The 19,321-nt window shown below is 40.1% G+C and overlaps 2 protein-coding genes across 6 annotated transcripts in view; both read left to right on the top strand.

Moving 5' to 3' along the window:
• The window catches only part of LOC118219109 (GTPase IMAP family member 8-like), a 35,975-nt gene extending 28,786 nt beyond the window's left edge, over positions 1 to 7,189 (top strand). For all 4 annotated transcript variants that reach the window (XM_035402012.1, XM_035402013.1, XM_035402015.1 and 1 more), the window contains exons 2-4: positions 3,115 to 3,738; positions 4,896 to 5,519; positions 6,677 to 7,189. In XM_035402012.1, the coding sequence (XP_035257903.1) occupies positions 3,115 to 3,738; positions 4,896 to 5,519; positions 6,677 to 7,167 (1,739 nt within the window). In that variant the 3' untranslated portion in view covers positions 7,168 to 7,189. The remainder of the gene's footprint in view (positions 1 to 3,114; positions 3,739 to 4,895; positions 5,520 to 6,676) is intronic.
• LOC118219110 (GTPase IMAP family member 8-like) lies at positions 7,157 to 17,798 on the top strand. Of its 2 annotated transcripts, XM_035402017.1 has the most exons (5): positions 7,157 to 7,277; positions 7,948 to 7,981; positions 10,225 to 10,268; positions 16,562 to 16,689; positions 16,842 to 16,933. In XM_035402017.1, the coding sequence occupies exons 1-5, from the start codon at positions 7,178 to 7,180 to the stop codon at positions 16,896 to 16,898; spliced, it is 363 nt and encodes a 120-aa protein (XP_035257908.1). In that variant the 5' UTR covers positions 7,157 to 7,177; the 3' UTR covers positions 16,899 to 16,933. The 2 variants fall into 2 exon arrangements, with proteins under 2 accessions (XP_035257908.1, XP_035257907.1); XM_035402016.1 differs by having other exon boundaries at positions 16,562 to 17,798.
• Positions 17,799 to 19,321: the final 1,523 nt, after the last annotated feature.

Below are 19,321 nucleotides of genomic sequence, written 5' to 3' on the forward strand. Positions count from 1 at the left end.
GCTTTTGTCTCTGCCTTGGGATCTCCCAAGGTACAACCACACACAAGAATGATTTTTTTAAGGCAAACACATCAACCGTTATTGGGCAAAACGTGTTTTTATTTATTGCGGCACCCCCCAGTGGTCAAATGACTCACATTTTTTTGCACGTCCTCAGGAAGGGGTACTGAGTCTATGTACCAAGTGGTGTCAATACATCAAAGCGTTGCTGAAATATGAGTTAACTTCCTGTTTGGCGACTTTGCCACCGATTTCGCTTGGCTGTGACGGACAAACGCTTTCGAAAATCAAAAATCCATCTGATAACTTTTGTGAGGCTTGGTCTGAACATGATCTGTGCCAAATTGGGCCTGTGAAGAATTTAAAAACTTTTTCAGAGAATCCAATATGGCGGAAATTGAAGTCAATCCAAGGAATCCAACAGTACCTCATTTTTTTAAATCGGGCATACGGCTCGAAACTTACATGCATAAATGTACCTCCAACTTTGACCCGTTGGTGGCGCTACAGCGCTCGAGGTGGAGACATGAATCTTGGTGAAAAGAATCGGGGAACTGTCCCCAATCAGTGTGCCAAATTTCAAAACTTTTTACCATGCGGTTCTAGAGGCTGCCATAGACACCCTAGCCAGAAGAAAAAGATGATGAATAATAAGAAATGGTAGAAACACAATGGGTGCCAATGCAGCTTCACTGCTTGGCCCCCAAACAGCAAAAGCAAATAGCCTACTATACAGACCAATCTGGTGTGTGCTTATAATAAATGCATGTGACCAGGTGGCTGCTTATTTAACATTAATTATTTGCTAAAGGACTGAACTGCACATATACAATCCTCAAATGGCGACTGTAGCAGCAGTGTATACAAAGTTATTTACCATATTACATTTATGGCACGTTATACATGTTATACCGACTCTCCCCTATATCCTATGTGAAACTAACATGGATGATGTTAGACTTTGTTCAAAACTATCTGACTATTGTTAAGTTTCACAGTTTGACCACAAAGTTCGTTGAATAACCATTTATAGATGTGCATTCCACTCAAACACAAATATGTTAAGGGCAACAAGCCTGCCCGCATATTTGGCTTGTCTCTAAAATGTTAAATAAGTGCAGTAATTTGACCACACGCCACTGTTCTAGCTTGCTTGTGAGTCTAATGATTGAAGTGTTAACTGTCGGATATGGTTTTGAGTGCTCACATTTTTGGTTTTGTGAACAACAAGTAGTTCCTATGGAAAAACAAATAATCGCAAATTTACCTCTGCCAGGAAGATCTCTCGCCACGGCAGCACCAACCGAACCCCTAAACCACTGTAACATAAATTGCACGCACCCCCTTTACATATAGGGGACTTGAACCCATTTTTTATCTAGATGACTTGATCCTCTTTTTATGGGGACTAGAAGCCCTTTTATAACTAGATCAAAGGATAATGTCCTGGAAACCTCAAGTTTAGTATCAAGTCTTGTATATCAGTTCCACTTTTTCAGATAGGGACAACAGGTCTATAATGATAAGGCCTATACATATAAAATGCTGGCGTACTCTTAGGGTGTGACAACGAGCTGTGTTTTCCTCCTATTTTTAAATAATTCATTGAATCACTTGCTGAAACCCTGAAATCATTCAACAAAAAATGGGCTCAAGATAGGCCATGGGAAAGTATATTTGGTTAGGGAAATGCAGTGTAACTGTGGCAAGTGGTTATGGGGCTGGTGTAATTAAGATGGGCCAGTGCAATTAAGGTGGGTACCTGTGTATGTTTCATAATGACTTATTAATGAAATGTGCTGCAACTGCTTGTAGTGTTTGTCTTATTTTACCCTATCAATGTGAATGTGTGCCTGTCCCCCAGTATGTGAAAGAGATTATGGCTTGTGTTGCAAGGCGAATTTCAGAGAAATCTGACAATGACGTATAGTCTAATTTAAGAGCAATGAGCATTCACCAATAGTTTTTTCTTAGATTTGTTCTTGAGAAGTGAAAGTCTACGTCAGATTCATGACACGTTCTTCAGCTAGAATTGTTCGTACCTGTGTTCTTATAAATTGAAAGCGCGTGCCAGTTGTTCATAATTAGCATAGGTAAATGCCCTGCCAATTCCCATAAAAGGGCATGAGACTGCAGGACCATGTGCACACACAGATCGTGCATTCGAACGGTCATCGTCTACTCATAAAGTCGGAAATTTATCACGTGACCAAGTCGTATTTACGAGGTGTTCGGGCGGTCATGGCAACTGGTAAACAATATGAATGTCCGCTGGGGATGCAAAGGAGGTGGACCAATGAGATCACCCACTGTTGGTCACATGATAAATTTCCAGCATTACAAGTTTACGAGGAACAACCGAATGCACCATTAGTGTAGTTTTTATTTATTTTAAAAGACCATAATGCTTTGTAAAATAATTTAAATAATTATTACAAAAATATTAGAAATGATAACAATATTATTGTAATTTAAATTCTATAATATTATACAATTGTAGAATTGAAGAAAACGCAATAACCAATTATTTTGCACAAACATGTCAGCACTCAAATGTGTGTAAGTGTGCTCTTGAGTGCATGTAGATTCTGTTCTTACATAAGAACAAATCCCAAATAAGAAAACATTGGTGAATGTCAGAATCTTCGTGAAAGCTACGTAAATGGGTTTTAAGAAGAAAATTCTTCTTAAGAACGGTTGGTGAATGAGGCCCAATGACATTAACAGAGCAGGTACATTATCTTTTATCCTTTATCTAATGCACACGTGATTGAATCACAGTGGCTATAAGTGCCGTTAGGAGTTCCTAAGACTGGTCTTGAGATTAGCCTTTTTTCCTTGGAGTACTGATCACACGGGCCAAGCGTGCAGTGTGAGGGAAACTAAATGCTTACAGATACTTCTGTTCAGAACACATTTCACATTAGTTACAGAAAATGACTGAAATGTCAGAATTTGCTCTGTATTTTAAAGAAGCTATTGGTTCAGGCACATTTAGGCACTGCTGACATTTTAAAAGTATATATCTAGCACTTCTCTCTAGATGCCTTTTAATAATGTAGGACTGGCTGTTGTGCATGTTGATCACACAGAAACTCTTCTTTTTGTCTGTAGCTGTCATGGATGAGCTGAAACTGATATTAGTGGGGATGAGTGGAGTAGGAAAGAGTGCAGCAGGAAACACCATCCTGGGGAGAGAGGAGTTTGAATCTGAGACCAGCCCCTCATCTCTGACCCTGACGAGCGAGGGAAGAGAAGGAGAAGTGTGTGGCAGAAGAGTCCTTGTGGTGGACACTCCAGGCCTCTGCAGCACTGAGCTGTCAGAGGAGAAGCTGAGAGAGGAGATGCAGAGAGCCATGTCTCTGTGTGACCCCAGGCTCCACGCTTTCCTCCTGGTCGTACAGCTGGGAAGATTCACTCAGCAGGAGAAGAGAGTTATGGAGACCCTGCAGGAGCTCTTCCCCGAGGGAGTGAATCAGCACACCATGGTCCTCTTCACTTATGGAGACCAACTGAAAAAAAAAACCATTCAAGAGTTCATCAGCAGCGACACAAACCTACAGCAGCTCCTTGAGAAGTGTGGGAATCGATACCATGTCTTTAACAACCAGCAAATGGAGGATCATTCTCAGGTCTCAGAGCTGCTGTGGAAGGTTGATAAGATGGTGGCCAGTGAGATGAACACAACGGTGGAAGAAGAAGCCAAAGAGAAAAAGAGAACTGTTAAAGCAGAAAGGGGTAAGAAATTTAAAAGGCAGTCAAAATTGCAATTACATTGTATTCTATCACGTTCTACACAAAAATAGGAAAATAAAAAAATAAGGAAATAAGGTGGAAAAAAAACTTATTTCGACAGAAAAAATGGTGAATGGAAAAATAAACAACTTAAAGTCTTCTAGTTCCCTCGCTAGCTGCCCAGCTCAGCTGCTTACAGTGCAGCCAAATCTCACCAATTCAGGAGAAATGCACAGTTAGCAATTGGGCAGGATGAAGTCAGTTAAATACTCAATGCAACTAAGATTCCAGAATCATTTCGAGTCGAAATACAACCAAAACTCGCTCCAAGCTATCTTCAACAGCAGGCATTCCTCACATTATATCAACCAGTACAGTAGCAGGGTTTTCCAACATTACAGTATATAACCCAGAATAACAACAGGGATTTTCCATGTTGTATCTACCAGTACAACAAGAGGCTTTTCCCACATTATAACAACCAGTACAACAGTAGGATTTGCCTACATTATATCAACCAATACAAGAGCAGGTTTTTCTGAAATCATATCACACAGTACATCACCAGGGATCTATCCTCATTATACTGTATTACCCAGGACATCAGCAGGGTTTTTCCACATTATATCAGCCAGTACAGCAGCAGCATCTTCCCGCATTACATCACCCTGGACATCTGCAAGGTTTTACCACATTATAGCAAACCGTACAGTAGTATGCTTTCCCTTATGATATCAATCAGTACACCGGCAGGGTTTCCCACATTTAATCAACAAGTACCTCCAGCGTTATTTTCCACATTGTAACTACCAGTACAGCAGCAGGGTTTCCCAAATTATATTTTTGCCGTTAGAATAAAAAATGACGTTTTGTTTTCATTTGCTATATATTTTAAAAGAATATATTGGTTCAGTCACATTTAGGCACTTCTGACATTTTAAAAGTATATGTCTAGTGCTGGTATCAGCAAAATCTGAACAATATCCTCATTGCAGCACTCGAGTCAGAAAACTGGCACATAACATACACATAACATTGGGTGGTTTGGAGGTTTCATCCTGAGCTTACAACCACCATATACATTTGAATATGTTAATTTTGATGCCTTTTGATAATGCAGGACTGGTTGATCACACAGAAACTCTTCTTTCTGTCTGTAGCTGTCATGGATGAGCTGAAACTGATATTAGTGGGGATGAGTGGAGTAGGAAAGAGTGCAGCAGGAAACACCATCCTGGGGAGAGAGGAGTTTGAATCTGAGACCAGCCCCTCATCTCTGACCCTGACAAGTGAGGGAAGAGAAGGAGAAGTGTGTGGCAGAAGAGTCCTTGTGGTGGACACTCCAGGCCTCTGCAACACTGAGCTGTCAGAGGAGAAGCTGAGAGAGGAGATGCAGAGAGCCGTGTCTCTGTGTGACCCCAGGCTCCACGCTTTCCTCCTGGTCATACAGTTGGGAAGATTCACTCAGCAGGAGAAGAGAGTTATGGAGACCCTGCAGGAGCTCTTCTCCGAGGGAGTGAATCAGCGCACCATGGTCCTCTTCACTTATGGAGACAAACTGAAAAAAAAAACCATTCAAGAGTTCATCAGCAGCGACACAAACCTGCAGCAGCTCCTAGAGAAGTGTGGGAATCGATACCATGTCTTTAACAACCAGCAAATGGAGGATCATTCTCAGGTCTCAGAGCTGCTGCGGAAGGTTGATAAGATGGTGGCCAGTGAGATGAACACAACGGTGGAAGAAGAAGCCAAAGAGAAAAAGAGAACTGTTAAAGCAGAAAGGGGTAAGAAATTTAAAAGGCAGTCAAAATTGCAATTACGTTGTATTCTATCACGTTCTACACAAAAATAGGAAAATAAAAAAATAAGGAAACAAGGTGGAAAAAATACTTATTTCGACAGAAAAAATGGTGAATGGAAAAATAAACAACTTAGTCTTCTAGTTCCCTCGCTAGCTGCCCAGCTCAGCTGCTTACAGTGCAGCCAAATCTCACCAATTCAGGAGAAATGCACAGTTAGCAATTGGGCAGGATGAAGTCAGTTAAATACTCAATGCAACTAAGATTCCAGAATCATTTCAAGAGTCGAAATACAACCAAAACCCGCTCCAAGCTATCTTCAACAGCAGGCATTCCTCACATTATATCAACCAGTACAGTAGCAGGGTTTTCCAACATTACAGTATATAACCCAGAATAACAACAGGGATTTTCCATGTTGTATCTACCAGTACAACAAGAGGCTTTTCCCACATTATAACAACCAGTACAACAGTAGGATTTGCCTACATTATATCAACCAATACAAGAGCAGGTTTTTCTGAAAACATATCACACAGTACATCACCAGGGATCTATCCTCATTATACTGTATTACCCAGGATATCAGCAGGGTTTTTCCACATTATATCAGCCAGTACAGCAGCAGCATCTTCCCACATTACATCACCCTGGACATCTGCAAGGTTTTACCACATTATAGCAAACCGTACAGTAGTATGCTTTCCATTATGATATCAATCAGTACACCGGCAGGGTTTCCCACATTTAATCAACAAGTACCTCCAGCGTTATTTTCCACATTGTAAATACCAGTACAGCAGCAGGGTTTCCCAAATTATATCTTTGCCGTTAGAATTAAAAATGACGTTTTGTTTTCCTTTGCTCTATATTTTAAAAGAAGATATTGGTTCAGTCACATTTAGGCACTTCTGACATTTTAAAAGTATATGTCTAGTGCTGATATCAGCAAAATCTGAACAATATCCTCATTGCAGCACTCGAGTCAGAAAACTGGCACATAACATACACATAACATTGGGTGGTTTGGAGGTTTCATCCTGAGCTTACAACCACCATATACATTTGAATATGTTAATTTTGATGCCTTTTGATAATGCAGGACTGGTTGATCACACAGAAACTCTTCTTTCTGTCTGTAGCTGTCATGGATGAGCTGAAACTGATATTAGTGGGGATGAGTGGAGTAGGAAAGAGTGCAGCAGGAAACACCATCCTGGGGAGAGAGGAGTTTGAATCTGAGACCAGCCCCTCATCTCTGACCCTGACAAGCGAGGGAAGAGAAGGAGAAGTGTGTGGCAGAAGAGTCCTTGTGGTGGACACTCCAGGCCTCTGCAACACTGAGATCTCAGGGGAGAAGCTGAGAGAGGAGATGCAGACAGCCCTGGCTTTGTGTGACCCTGGACCCCACGCTTTCCTCCTGGTCGTACAGCTGGGAAGATTCACTCAGCAGGACAAGAGAGTCATGGAGACCCTGCAGGAGCTCTTCCCTGAGGGAGTGAATCAGCGCACCATGGTCCTCTTCACTTATGGAGACAAACTGAAAAAAAAAAACCATTCAAGAGTTCATCAGCAGCGACACAAACCTGCAGCAGCTCCTAGAGAAGTGTGGGAATCGATACCATGTCTTTAACAACCAGCAAATGGAGGATCATTCTCAGGTCTCAAAGCTGCTGCGGAAGATTGATAAGATGGTGGCCAGTGAGATGAACACAGCGGTGGAAGGAGAAGCCAAAGAGAGAGGTGAGGGAGTGGAGGGTATGCTCAAAGCAGGTAAAGAATCAAAAACAATTTCAAGAGTTCAAATACAGCCCAAACTCACTCCAAGCTCTCTTCAGCAGCACGCTTTCCCCACATTATATCAACCAGTACAGTAGCAGGGTCTTCCTGCATTATATCAAACAGTACAGCAATGAGGTTTTCCCATGTTATATCACATGGGATATCATTTTCCCACAATGTTACATTAATTAGCTGTAGCATTTGAGGAGGCTTAGCTAGGGACCTGCTTGATTCAGTGCCTGCAGGTTATCTTACTTTGGATGGCTGGAAACACAGAAGGTGTGTTGATCGATATTGTCTTCCATAATGTTTAGCAGTTGATATGACATCATTGGATCTAAGGGGCTATACACCGCTTTATGCATTTTTCATACACAAGGAGGCGCTTAGAGACAATGGGTAAAGATATTATCTTAAGGATAGCAGGTTGCATCAATTATCACAATGAAGACTCTTTTACAGCACATATTTTACAGAGGAGAGAGTATTCGTCCCACAATCTGGTAGCAAGCTAGCATGCTAATGTTTAGTTTGCTATGTATTGTAGAAGCTATGTGATGGCGCTGCAACGCCATTTAATAAAGCACTGCACTGAGATTAGGTCAGCCCCAATATTTTCTCCCTTTTGCAGATATCCACCACCCCACAAACAGCACCAGGGTACGGTAAGTAAAATTCCAGAACCTTCATTTTAACAACTCATTTCTCACATCAAATAAATAAGTACATGTACTGACAACACTTAAGCCACAAACACACACAAACTGAGCCGTATGCATACATACTTGCTTACTTGATTGGGGTAAACCATCATGATGAAAATGACTTCTACTGCTTTTTGTATGTCTGGGGATGGCTCAACAGTCCAGTGCAGGATGGATGCACACTGTGTTCAGCAGTTGTCTACGATCATGAAAATGCACTTTTGTACTTCGCTTTGGATAAAAGCGTCTGCCAAATGAATGTAATGTAATGTAATGTCTACCATAACAAGGCAAATGAAATCCTTACCAACTGGAGGAGGTGCAGCCATGGTCATCTTCATCTCTGTCTCTTTGCCAGGCAATGCTGTGCCCTTTTTTCTTTGGCTAGCTGTACTTTTTGATGGCAAAGTCTGTATGGAGAGAAATTAGTCTCAATATTACTGACGTAATATCATGATCCATAATTAAGAGATGAATCACAAATGTGTTTCAATATTCACAAACAAAAATCTCTCAACTTGTGTCTGGTAAATTGACATTTAATTGAATATTCACTGACTTGTATAAATGCATACATATTTTACCTTTTGCACAGATACCTTATACTTTTTATATGAAAACCAAAAATACATTTCCAATTTCCGTATGTATTTTAAAAAATAAAACATCTCAAATATAAAATTGGCATGTGAAATGTTGAATCTGCATTTTCGGGTCGAGGGACATGTGCATTCAGTCATGTAAGTTTGTGAGTTTCCTGTTTTATTTTTTTTATTTAGAGTTTTCTCACACTGTTTGTTCTCTCAAATCCACACACAGCGACCCATCCACACATAAATATCTGGCTGTCTTATTCGTCTTCTGTGGTTAGGATGTTGCTCCACCGGGAAGCCACATTAAATTGTGCACTTACAGTAATGAAATAAATACAGCTTAGAAAGACATATTTCCGTTTTCAGAAAACGCATCCTATTATGACGAGTGTAGTTTTTGCCATATTTAGTTTAAAACTGAAAAAAAAATTTTTTTTGATGGGGTCGATTTTTAAAGGCCTCCTGTGCATTTGTATACATTCGACAGTGGTGAATAGGCAAGCTGAGAATAAATCCAAAAAAGCATAACTCCGGGGTACAAATACCCGTTGTTCTATGAATTATTAGTGAGATTTAAGCTGCGTATGGGAAGTGGACTTTATCCAATCTCGAGACTGAAAAAGATCTACGCAATGACATCTTGATGGCCAATCAGGGAAAAGATGCGCTCTGGAGACTAAATTTGCATATGGTGGCTACTTAAGCGACATGCCCACACAAACTTTCTTTGAGACAAATTTTCAGCGAAGGAAAATACAGCTTAAAGCTCACTAATAACTCATAGAACAACAGGTACTTGTATGTATTGTGGAGTTCTGTTGCCTTTTTAGCTTCGCTTTAAGCTGCATGTGGGAACCCAATTGCCCATGCCCTGTTGTCAACATTAGCCCCCTGATGCAGAACAACAGACAGTGGAAATTGTGGCCAATCAGGGGGGGCTCTCCCACAATAGTCAGCCTAAAAATGAAAAAGGGGACAAACTGAGGAATCACAACCACCCACAGAGCTTGGTTCACGTAAAGCACCTACTGAATACCCAGGTCGGGAGATGGTATATAAGCTACTAGCCACAGCAGAGGCTGTGCCTATATAACAAATGTTTGAGCAACAAACACACACACACACCTATACACACACGTAAATACAAACACACACACACACCTATAAATACACGTAAATATAAAAACACACACAACCAAAGTCCTGCAAATCCCCATTATTGTGCACATAGCTTAGATTCGGAGAGGTGTGTCTCTCAAGGCCTCTGAAGGCCATGCGGTTGGGTCTTTCATGGACTAATGGACTACATTTATATAGCGCTTTTTATCCAAAGCGCTTTACAATGGATGACTCTCATTCACCCATTCACACACACTCACACACCAATGGTGAAAGGCTGCCATGCAAGGTACCAGTCAGCTCGTTGGGAGCAATTAGGGATTAGGTGTCTTGCTCAGGGACACTTCGACACGCCCAGGGCGGGGGATCAAACCGAACCGGGAACCCTCCAACTGCCAGACAAACGCTCTGAGCTATGTCGCCCCTAAATGTTTCACCCCTGCCTCCTTTCGTAGCTCTACACTGCTGACTTCTCTTACTTTCTTCTCCCAGGCGGGACCATGATCATCACAGCCAGCCCACTGGCTCCACTCCAGGTAAGCCTCATCAACATTTAACAACATGTTTCAGATTAATTCTAAGCTAAACTTAGCATGGTATGACAGCAAACTAGCTCATTTATGAACTCACATGTAAAGCTGGCAAATTAATATTTTTAGTCTTAAGCTTTTAGTAAATGTTTAGTGTAATAATTTTGGAAGGGTGTTCCACAGTAGTGGGGCTCTGTAGAAGGGTCTACCACCCTTCAGGTTTTCAGATATACTTGGGACTACCAAGTGACCTGTGGCTTGAGAACGTAGTGACCGTGTGGGCTTATAAAGTAGGACCAGGTTGGTTATGTACACTGGTGCACGTCCATACAGAGCTTTAAAAGTCAGGAGCAAAACCTTAAAATCTATCCTACATTTAATCGGTAGCCAGTGAAGCGATGCTATCACTGGGGTAATATTCTCACACTTCTTAGTGATAGTCAAGGTACAAACAGCTTCATTCTGCAAAAGCTGGAGCTTCTTTAGCGAGGTTTTAGGACAGCCAGATAGCAGGGCATTACAGTGATCTAGCCAAGATGTAACAAAAGTCTGAATGAATTTCTCTGCATCCCCTACTGATACTGTAAGAAGTATCTGATCTTCCATAACTGAAAGAAAGCAGGTCTGGATATGTTTTTTATGTGCGTGCAAAAGATTAAATCTGGATCAGCGGCAAACACTAAGGTCTTTCACAGCCATATTTGGTACAAACGAAACAACCATCACAATTTAGAGTAAAAGTACACATTCTCTCCCTTAGTATTTTGGGTTCTTAAAACCAAAATTTCAGTCAGATTTCAAGAAAATTATAAAGCATCCAGACCTTCATATCTGCAATACAAGCATCTAACCAAGAATGTGGTAGTGCTTCGCCAGGATTCATTGAAATATATATCTGTGTATCATCCGCACAGCAGTGAAACTCTATGCCATGTGCCCAGATAATATTGCCAAGGGACAGCATACATTGTGGGAAAAGTACTGGTCCTAGCATTGATTCCACAAGGATCAGTGCTAGGAGCAGTACTTTTCTCATTATATATTTTTGAATAGCTGGAGTCTTCTTCTTTTAATTTAACAAACTGTTACTTGTCACACAAGTATTATCTGAACTATGCGAGTGCCTGTCCATGAACTCCAACACAGGCCTGGAGTCTGTCCAATAGAATTTCATATATTGTATCAAAAGCTGTATCAAAATCTGAAGTACATGAACAGCCACAGAGTTAGTCGGCTGACAACAGTAAATCATTAGTGACCTTAACAAGTGCGGTTTCATGTGACAGGGTCTAAACTCAGATTGGAATACATTACATTACATTACAGGCATTTGGCAGACGCTCATTTGGCAGACGCTCTTATCCAGAGCGACGTACAACAATGTATAACCATAACCAAGAACAAGTGTGTTGAAAACCCTAGAGGGAAGTACAGTTCCAAGTGCAGGGGTCTGATGGCATATTTTATGGTTACCGTTTGAGCAACAGCTTTCTCCAATGATTTCAATAAAAATGTTTGAAATAGGTCTATATTTTTCAACTCCATCAGATTAGAGATTTGGTTTCTTCAATAATGGCTTAATAACTGACACTTTTAGTAACACAGGTACATATGCTGTTACTAGGGATGTGTAAATGATATTTAGCATGTGCTGGCCTAGTACAGGAAAAGGTTCTCTAACCAATTCATTAAAAAAATGGATTGAGCAGGTAGTCTCTTGTGAGGACAAAACAAGTTTAGATTACTCACCCAGTTCAGTGCCACTGTTTGTACATCTTCCTGTTGCAGCCAAACACTGGGCTGTTTATTTATACTGGCAGGAGTAATGTATGAAGGAGGAGACAATTTTGAGATCTGGTCCCTAATAGCCTCAATTTTCTGATTGAAAAAATAAGGATGATCAAAAGGATAAGTAGCAAATTCTGATGATTTTTTAAAAATTTGTGCACAAGCCAAATCTGGCCAATCCTTGCTCATTTAGGGGGTAACCATATTTAAAGCTTTATAACTCCAGATGCGAGCATAAAAATCTTGAAAAATGGCTTAAATGAAGCAGGATATTTGTACCATTTACAATATACTAACTTAGATTAGTTTATATTCATAATTTAGGAAAAAAAGTGCTACAAATACAATTGTCTAGGCAAAAAGTTTGCAATGAAATACTGAGAGATCCCATATATAAAACAGATTAAACTATACATGTCCTGGTTAAAAAAACTCCTTGGCCACAAATGCGTAAAATCTGAGGGTGGATATGCAGAACTACTAAAGATCTATGAAGCAAAAAGTATGCACTGTACCCAGCGTCTCCAAATCGATCCCAAATGTCTAAACTATCTGCTGTAAATCACAACGTAATCATATATTTCACAACAAATCAACTGTTTTGACTCAAGAAACTAACTTTTGTATCATTTTCAAGTGGGAATTACAAGTTTTCCGTCTGTACAGCGGTCTAAAATATAGGGGTCCAGAAACAAATCCAAAATCTCTCCAAAAATGAATATGCTTTGACCATGATGAACTATACACTGTTACATCGTCGAATAGGCCTCACAACCAGAGAGAGCTGACGAGACATAATTAACCAGACTTTGGAAGGTGGTGGGAGCATTCCTCATACCAAATGCCTATGACTTTGTGTCAGAGATCACACGTTTTTCGGGCTTGCCCTTTACGCACTGAGATTTGACCGGGTTCCTTGAACCTTTTAATTATATTTTGCACTGTAGAGGGTGAAATTCCCAAAATCCTGCTGATTTCTCTTTGGGGAACATTGTTCACAAAATGCTGGATTATTCGCTGACGCATCAGCGTCAACTGAAACAGTTTTTATTTGCGTTTCATTTACCCTCCCAACTTTTTTTGGAATTGGGGTTACACTTTCAACAGGATTGTTAACAAACAAACATGGTGAGGTCCAAGCACTAGAGCTCATTTCAGCAAGATCCGTTGACAGCAAGAAGTCAACATCTTTCTTTAACTCCTTAATCGAACTGGCTCGTATTTGGGCTGGAGTGGATTTATTTACATTAATTTTGTTTTTGTACAGTGAAATATTTAATCAATCTGGTCACATGATATACTGTTTGAAAGTGTTAAAACACATGGTTCTATCTCTAAACTATTTTATGATGCTAATGTTTTGGCAACGTTTCCTTATTTTGTAATGTGGGGAGGCAAAACAAGCTTGGGGGGGTCCTCATATTCTTGTCTTTTGAAAATCCACAGACAACATGAATCACAGTAATGTATGAAACCCCTCATATACACCAAACAGTGGAAGTATTTGAGTGGCAAAGGAACACATGTGGTCTCACCCGGTGCTACTGGAATGGAATTAATTGAATGCCATCTCGGTTATCTGACTTCAAAATAATGTTTCACCCTTTCCTCTGTGCTAACAGTTATGCATAGAAGGAGACTGCAAGAGATCCACCAGTAGTGTGGCTCTATACAGATCGCTATCTATCATAGTAGGTGCAGACGTGTCTCTGGCATGTGTAGCTTGCATAAATACAATTGTGTATCTTGCTATTAGTGTATAGGCGAGTGACTACAAGGTGCAGACATCCTCAGTTCTATGTTTTATGTTAGGACCGGAAACTGCTAGGTGTGCAGCGATAACAGTCAAAGAGGAATGGCAGGTTGAAGTGAATGTATATTATTTTACAGTATGTTCAATGATGGAAGTGTGTGTATAGTCATGGCTGGATTATGGACCGGGCCAGTGGGGCCACTGCCCCAGGGCCTCTGACTGCCAGGGGGCCTCCAAGCCTCAGGCTGCGCGCGGTGTGTGGCCCAAGACATCCGAAGGAAGCTGAACGCCGGGGCCCTCAGTGCGCACAGCGCAAGCTGACCACTAGGCCCCTGTGTGCTTATAGCATGAGAGAACCACTAGGGCACCCCAGACCCCTCAGCGCTTACAATGTGAGGGCCCCCGGGCCCCTTGGTGTTTAAAATGGGAGCTCACCACTAGGGCCCCCAGACCCCTTGGTGTTTAAAATGTGAGCTGACCACTACTGCCCCCCAGACCCCTCGCCGCTTACAATGTGAGGGCCCCCAGACCCCTTGGTGTTTTAAAGCTGACCGCTAGGGCCCCTAAGCCCGTGTGGACTTAAAGTGTTATCTGACCACTAGGGCCCCTGGGCCCCTCGGCACCTACAGTGTGAGGGTCCCTGGGCCCCTCCGCTCTTAAAGCATGAGCTGACCACTAGGGCCCCCGGGCCCCTGGGTGCTTACAGTGTGAGTTGACCACTAGGGCCCCCAGGCCCCTCGGTGCATACATCGAGCGTAACACCTGGGCCCCTTGGTACATACAGTGCATGCTTAAAATGAGGGCCTTTCGGAGAGTACAGTGCTGTATAACTGAGCCACTGGTTGGCATGCTACAATATGCTGTGACATGATACAATACTCACCAACAAGTCAGTTCATTCTGCATAACAGGACAGTTTGAAGGGCGTCATATTATGGCAAGCCATTCGTTATTTGACTTACCATAACTAGCTATCCCTTTATTTTAGCTAGCTGCCCATTTTCCCTAGCTAGCTGCCCATATGATTCAGCTTGTTAACAAAAATTTGTTAGCTCATAGGCGTAGATTTCGGGGGGGACGCAGGGGATACGTCGCCCTCAATATTTAGAACACGTGAATTTGAAGAGTTCATTTGCAAAAACAGATATCTCCATTTTTAGTAATTTTCATAAATCATGTTTTTTTATTGCGCATTCCAGGTAATATCAATCAAACTGCAGTTGGGTTGTTTTGATCAAGTAAAAATAACACAACAAAATACAGGTAATTTACAAAATTAAACTTTATTTAAAAATTGTTCTATTTAAAATTTAAAGTTTGTTTTTTGTCAAAAGCAGATAACTCCACATTTCATGTTTCAGAGTTTTAAAAAGCCATGCAATGGATATAAGTTTCTTTAAGGGCAATATTTAACATTCTTTAACATAAAACAAGCAGGTAAAGTGCTGGAAATCGCAACAAAAACAGCCCATTAATGGGCAATATTACCCATTTACAAGATCATACCTTGGAAAATCCCAGCCAGACTACAAAACCCCTGAGCATGAACGTGCCAATGTTTTAACCTGCAGAGTGTCATTAAAGATCACAGTTGTCCTGTTTTTAAAGAACTACCACAGTGGTGACCAGACAAGCTCATCGTAGAACTGACTCATTGAGGCTAAAGTCTGAGTGCAGTCTGTTTAAAATGAATTCTTTGGGAATTGCACTAACCTGGAAAAAATGCTGGCGGGTGTGGGCGCAAGGAATTGCGTGTTATGCTTTCAAACGACAAAGCGCTTCTCTTTACGTTCGTACCGCACGACGCTGAAGTTGGCTCCCGATTCGCAGCTCCGGATTCGAACTTTCCGGTCCACCTTAAATCGGTTGCATTATATGATTGGATGGTTTCGCGGTCTTCCTTCCTATTTGCAAAGGCTATAATTTGCTTCTAAAAGAGATATGGATCAAGAGAGAAATTGAACAAAGGTGGTAATGAGAATTTTTTTTAAAAACTATTTTTAATTATGTTACGTTCACTTCTCATGACTTTTAAGACTGTACTATGGACAGATCAGTGTCACGCATTTTGTTTTCTCCTCAAAATCTAATAGTCTCACCATTGCATCAGGTGTGTCTGAGAGAACAGGAAATAATGCACATCTGAAATGTTGTGGACGAAAAATCACTGCACCATATTCAAATAAAACTCCAAACTGTCTATATAAAAAAATATATGAATAAAATCCTATTGAAAAATTGACATAAAAGATGGCCATTTCTCTGAAAAGTCTGAAAATTTGACATTTAATTATGACAGAAGGGCTTCTGAAGTGGTCTACATCCTACCCCATTTCTGAGAAATTTTACTGTAGCAATTTTTAATAATCCTACTTCAAACTTTCCATGTAATCCAATAGACGCCAATTGAAAAATATGAATGTTTGGACAAGAATTTATAAGTGTAAAAGTTCACAAAATTCTGACACTTGTTCCTAGCAGAAGGGGTCCTGGTCTACAACCTACCCCATTTCTGTGAAATTCTACTGTAGCAATTTTTAATAATCCCACCTCAAACTTTCCAATCCAATAGACGCCTATTGAAAATTATGAAAGTTTGGAATTCACTTTCAAAGTAACAAACATTTCAATGTTCTGAATAATGCCTTTTCCCTAAGTGTTCAAAGGTTTTCCTGTAATTTATGTAAAGACTTATGAAGACCGAACTTTCTTAAAGTAGCACTGTGAAGAAGTAACTATTGTGCTTATTATTCCACAGGAAAACAGCAGGGTAAAGAGCTGCGCATTATGCTGGTGGGAAAGACTAGAGAAGGAAAGAGTGCCGCAGGAAACAAGATCCTGGGGAGAGAGTTGTTCACCCCTTACCCCTTATCACAACATGGGAAGGTGAATGTGGATGGGATAGAAGTGGTTGTGATTGACACTCCAGACCTCAACAGAAACTTAATTAATAATGACATCAAACAGCAGATTATAAACTGCATCTCTCTCTCCTCTCCGGGACCCCACGTGTTCTTGGTGGTGATCCATCTGGGCAGGTTTACACAGGACGAGCAGAACATAGTAAAGATCATCCAGGATACCCTTGGTCGTGAATCAGCCAAATACACCATTGTGCTGTTCACTCATGGAGACAAACTGAAGAAAAAATCTATTGAAGAATTCCTGAGTGGCAATGAAAAACTTGCGGAGTTCGTTGATCAGTGCCGTGGTGGATATCATGTTTTTAACAATGAGGACATGCAGAATCACTCTGAGGTCTCAGAGCTGCTGGAGAAGATTAATAAGATGGTGGCAATCAATGGAGGAGGCTGCTACACAAGTGAGAAGTACAGGGAGGCAGAAGAAATAATTAAAGAGGAGGAACGCAGGATTGAGAGAGAGAGGGCAGCGCATGAGAAGGCAAATAGACAGGAGCTTAGAGAGGTGGCAGAGAAAGCAGCTCAATTAGCAATGCAACAACCCACGCCAATACAGAAACTAAGCCTGTGCTCTATACTGTGAGAAGCACAAACATTTCCTCTTTTCATTCACTCTTTATGGTTTGAATATCTCTTGTTTTTTTGTTTTTTTTTGTAAGGGCTGTCGCTATCTTTGCAAACATTTTTCTGTATTTCCTTATTTCAAGATACTTTTCCAGACATTTGGGTAAAATAAGCTAATGATTCTGGATTTTGGCTTCAGCTTTAAAATGTTCTGTATAAATTTAAAGAAACTAAAATAATTTTAAAAGCAACAGTAATTGTATTAACTCAAAATTAATCCATAAATGCATATATACCTGGTGGAGGTAATGGAAATAAGAATACATTTGTGTTTTTCTCCATGAAATAGAGGACATTTCTTAAAATGTTGACCTTGTGAATATTCATAAATAATATCTGGTTAGCTACATAAATTAGAATTACTAAGTTTATCCAGCTAAAGTAAATGAATTCCATGTGCTCTATTCAGAAATTCTGCATTCCATCAAATAAAAAATGTGCTATAAAATATGCTTGTGTCCATGTGTTTGTTAGCTGCTGTTATGCACAGTATTCACTCCCCACCTCTCCTCTGAGTGATAAACACACTGAAAAGTATTACATTTTAGTCAGATGGACTTATTTTAAGTTCAGTTCACTAGACAGTTATTGTAAGCTAAGAGAAATGAATATTTTTCAGTTTACACACCTCGCATGACTGAAAGATGTCACGACTAGAACCACAACTTAAAATGTCAAGTTAGGTGAACTATTCAAGCTGCTTATGCATGCAGATTGACAACCCCTTGCCCTTAAAATGTTACCATGGCAACATGTAGAAGGGTCAAAGACGAGACATGTAAATTTGGTGTCCGAAGGCCATTGATTTAACATAAAAAGATAAATATGTATAAATATAATATTAAATCACTCAACTCTTACCCTTCTTTTGACCCAGATAATATTTGTGTTGCAAACTATTAAATTAAGGGAGTTATTGAGCTCTAAAGTGTCAAAATGTCCTTCAGTGTAACTGTCCGGGTTAAAATTCTAATGACAAAAGTGTTTTTAAAATGTAGAAATTCATCCTAAAAATATAAATGAACACCCATGGCATAATTGTGATAGTGTTTTCAACAATATATAGAATAATGGGCTACATACTGTATCTAAAAATATTTAAAAACTTGAATAACTTCAGTCTGGACTTTTGCGCGTCATCAATGTCATTCAGCATAACAAAGGTAAAAAGCCATTTTAAAGCATATCACATGATGGTAATCATGTGACAGTGTGTGACATCACAAAGAAGACCCATTGAAGACCCTCTATCAATGTAATGAGGTGAGTAAATCTCTCTGAAATATTTGATGATTTCACCTTTTCACCCTCTAGTAACCTTTGCAACAAAAACACATGTCCTTTAGTACAACACAGAAAACATACTTTTAATGTATTGTATGCATACTTTTAATTTTATAAAAAGCTATATTAAATATGAAAAGTAAGGATAATCTTTATAGGTCAAGGTCATTACTTTATATAGGTGGCCAAGGAACTGCCTGTTAAATATGTTTATGTATGAAATCCATTTTTCAGTATCATGCTTTTTGTCCTTCAGCGCAACAAAAGTTTCATGTTATACCACAATTTCACCCATTATGCTGAATGACAGTAGCTTTATTATCCCATGTTTTCACTAGTTTACAACTAGTTTACAACATTTAATCATGCAATTCATATTTAGTTGTTGTATGAATACTGAATATTATAATTTTAAACTATTTTATGGCATTTTAAGGTATTTCAAGGCACATTATCTTTATACTGTAGATGCCATTGTCTAATAAGGAGAAGGCTGCACGGCACAGACAAATAATTAACACGGATCCAGTTGCTAGGGAGGAAAGGCTAGCCAGAAGAAAAGCAAGGTATTGTTTTTATGGTTTCATGCTACTGTCAGCAACAGAATAGGATATAATAGGATATAAAGCTGGGTGGATAACACTTAACATTAAGTTGCAGTTAACGCAAATTGCACTGTATGTGTTATT

The sequence above is a fragment of the Anguilla anguilla genome, chromosome 19, assembly GCF_013347855.1.
Source record: "Anguilla anguilla isolate fAngAng1 chromosome 19, fAngAng1.pri, whole genome shotgun sequence".
NCBI classification, from domain to species: domain Eukaryota; kingdom Metazoa; phylum Chordata; class Actinopteri; order Anguilliformes; family Anguillidae; genus Anguilla; species Anguilla anguilla.

Excerpts from the sequence above, each read along its gene's own strand:
- LOC118219110 (XM_035402016.1), top strand. The coding sequence starts at position 7,178 with ATGGAGGATCATTCTCAGGTCTCAAAGCTGCTGCGGAAGATTGATAAG. Across the intron at positions 7,278-7,947 it reads AGGAGAAGCCAAAGAGAGAG|ATATCCACCACCCCACAAAC; the intron begins GTGAGGGAGTGG and ends TCCCTTTTGCAG. Across the intron at positions 7,982-10,224 it reads ACAAACAGCACCAGGGTACG|GCGGGACCATGATCATCACA; the intron begins GTAAGTAAAATT and ends TTCTTCTCCCAG.